The sequence below is a fragment of the Coregonus lavaretus genome, assembly GCF_964263955.1.
Source record: "Coregonus lavaretus genome assembly, chromosome: 15".
NCBI classification, from domain to species: Eukaryota; Metazoa; Chordata; class Actinopteri; order Salmoniformes; family Salmonidae; genus Coregonus; species Coregonus lavaretus.
The window spans coordinates 44,978,934-44,980,276 of record NC_140002.1 but is presented as its reverse complement, the minus strand read 5'-3'; the positions used below and the strand labels follow the sequence as shown (position 1 = coordinate 44,980,276).

At 52.0% G+C, this 1,343-nt stretch overlaps 1 protein-coding gene across 1 annotated transcript; it reads right to left on the bottom strand.

Annotated features, from left to right (window-relative positions):
- Window positions 1-237: 237 nt before the first annotated feature.
- On the bottom strand, window positions 238-858 carry LOC311142766 (claudin-like protein ZF-A89; the record flags this gene model as incomplete). The annotated part of the gene is made up of 1 exon (XM_084178437.1): window positions 238-858. The coding sequence occupies one exon, from the start codon at window positions 856-858 to the stop codon at window positions 238-240; it is 621 nt and encodes a 206-aa protein (XP_084034563.1).
- Between the last annotated feature and the right edge of the window lie 485 nt (window positions 859-1,343).

Below are 1,343 nucleotides of genomic sequence, written 5' to 3'. Positions count from 1 at the left end.
AAAAAAAGATTTGCCTTTGTCAAATGTCCAGGTGCACTGACACCTGCACCAAATAATAATAATAAATAATATGCCATTTAGCAGACGCTTTTATCCAAAGCGACTTACAGTCATGCGTGCATACATTTTTGTGTATGGGTGGTCCCGGGGATCGAACCCACTACCTTGGCGTTACAAGCGCCGTGCTCTACCAGCTGAGCTACAGAGGGCCGCCATGTAAAACAAGTCTTCATCTTGTCAGACGTAGGCCCCTCCATTGGGGGCGGAATATTTGGCAGAGTACCCCCTCTCTTCGCGCAAGGGGCACCGGCAGCAGAGAAGCGCACCCCCAATGAGCATTAGGCCAGCAGAGCCCCATCCGATGAACAGCGAAGCTCCCAGCTCTCTCCTCTGCGCATCAGTGAGCAGCGGGTTGTAAAAGTCCCTGATAACAGTGTTGGCGGACCAGGACACTGGGATCAGGCAAAGGACGCCGGAGACCAGGAAGAACACGCCAGATGCGATGGCCACCTTGGACTTGGCCTCCTCGTCCTCAATGCAGTTGGTGCACTTCCCCCCAGCCACGGAGAGTAGGATGCCGATCATGGCCACGAGGATGGAGATGATCACCAGAGCTCTGGCGGACTGCAGGTCCTGGGGGAGAGCTAGCATGGAGTCGTAGACTTTACACTGCATCTGGCCCGTGCTCTGCATCACGCAGTTCATCCACAGGCCTTCCCAGAAGGTCTGCGCAGTCACGATGTTGTTGCCTATGAAAGCCGTCACCTTCCACATGGGGAGCGCACAGATGACAACGTCCCCAAGGCAACCAATAATAGCCAGGAAGATGCCCAGAATCTGGAGACCAGTGGATGCCATAACTTGCGCTCTCTGTAGTCAGACAAGATTCACATAAAACCTGAAGGACCAGTGTTTAGCAGTAGGAACACTTGCTGAAGTGGTGAGGCTACAGACCCCAACCTATATTCCCACCTACCAGGGTGTGGTCACTAATTAAGCCGATTGAAAGCACCTGTGGATGTTTATCGGCCAATACACACCCACATAACTAATTAATTGACCAGTCTGCCTATAGTATCAGTCCGATTTTCGCCGCCACCTGTGGCATGTAGCCTACATAATTAACCATTATTGATACCAGCTGTGAGGCTAATAGTCCAAGCTCATTCATTTTCAGCATGTCAACTAAACACAGGCAGTTGTATCCACTGAGGAAGTTTGATTAAGCTGACCCGCAGTGCACCAGTCTATGGCCCGTGACGTGAACGGGGCAAAAGCGGTGAGGGAGGAGCGCCCATTCCAAATCAGACAGTAACCTGCGCCGCTCTGTGATGTTGTCAACA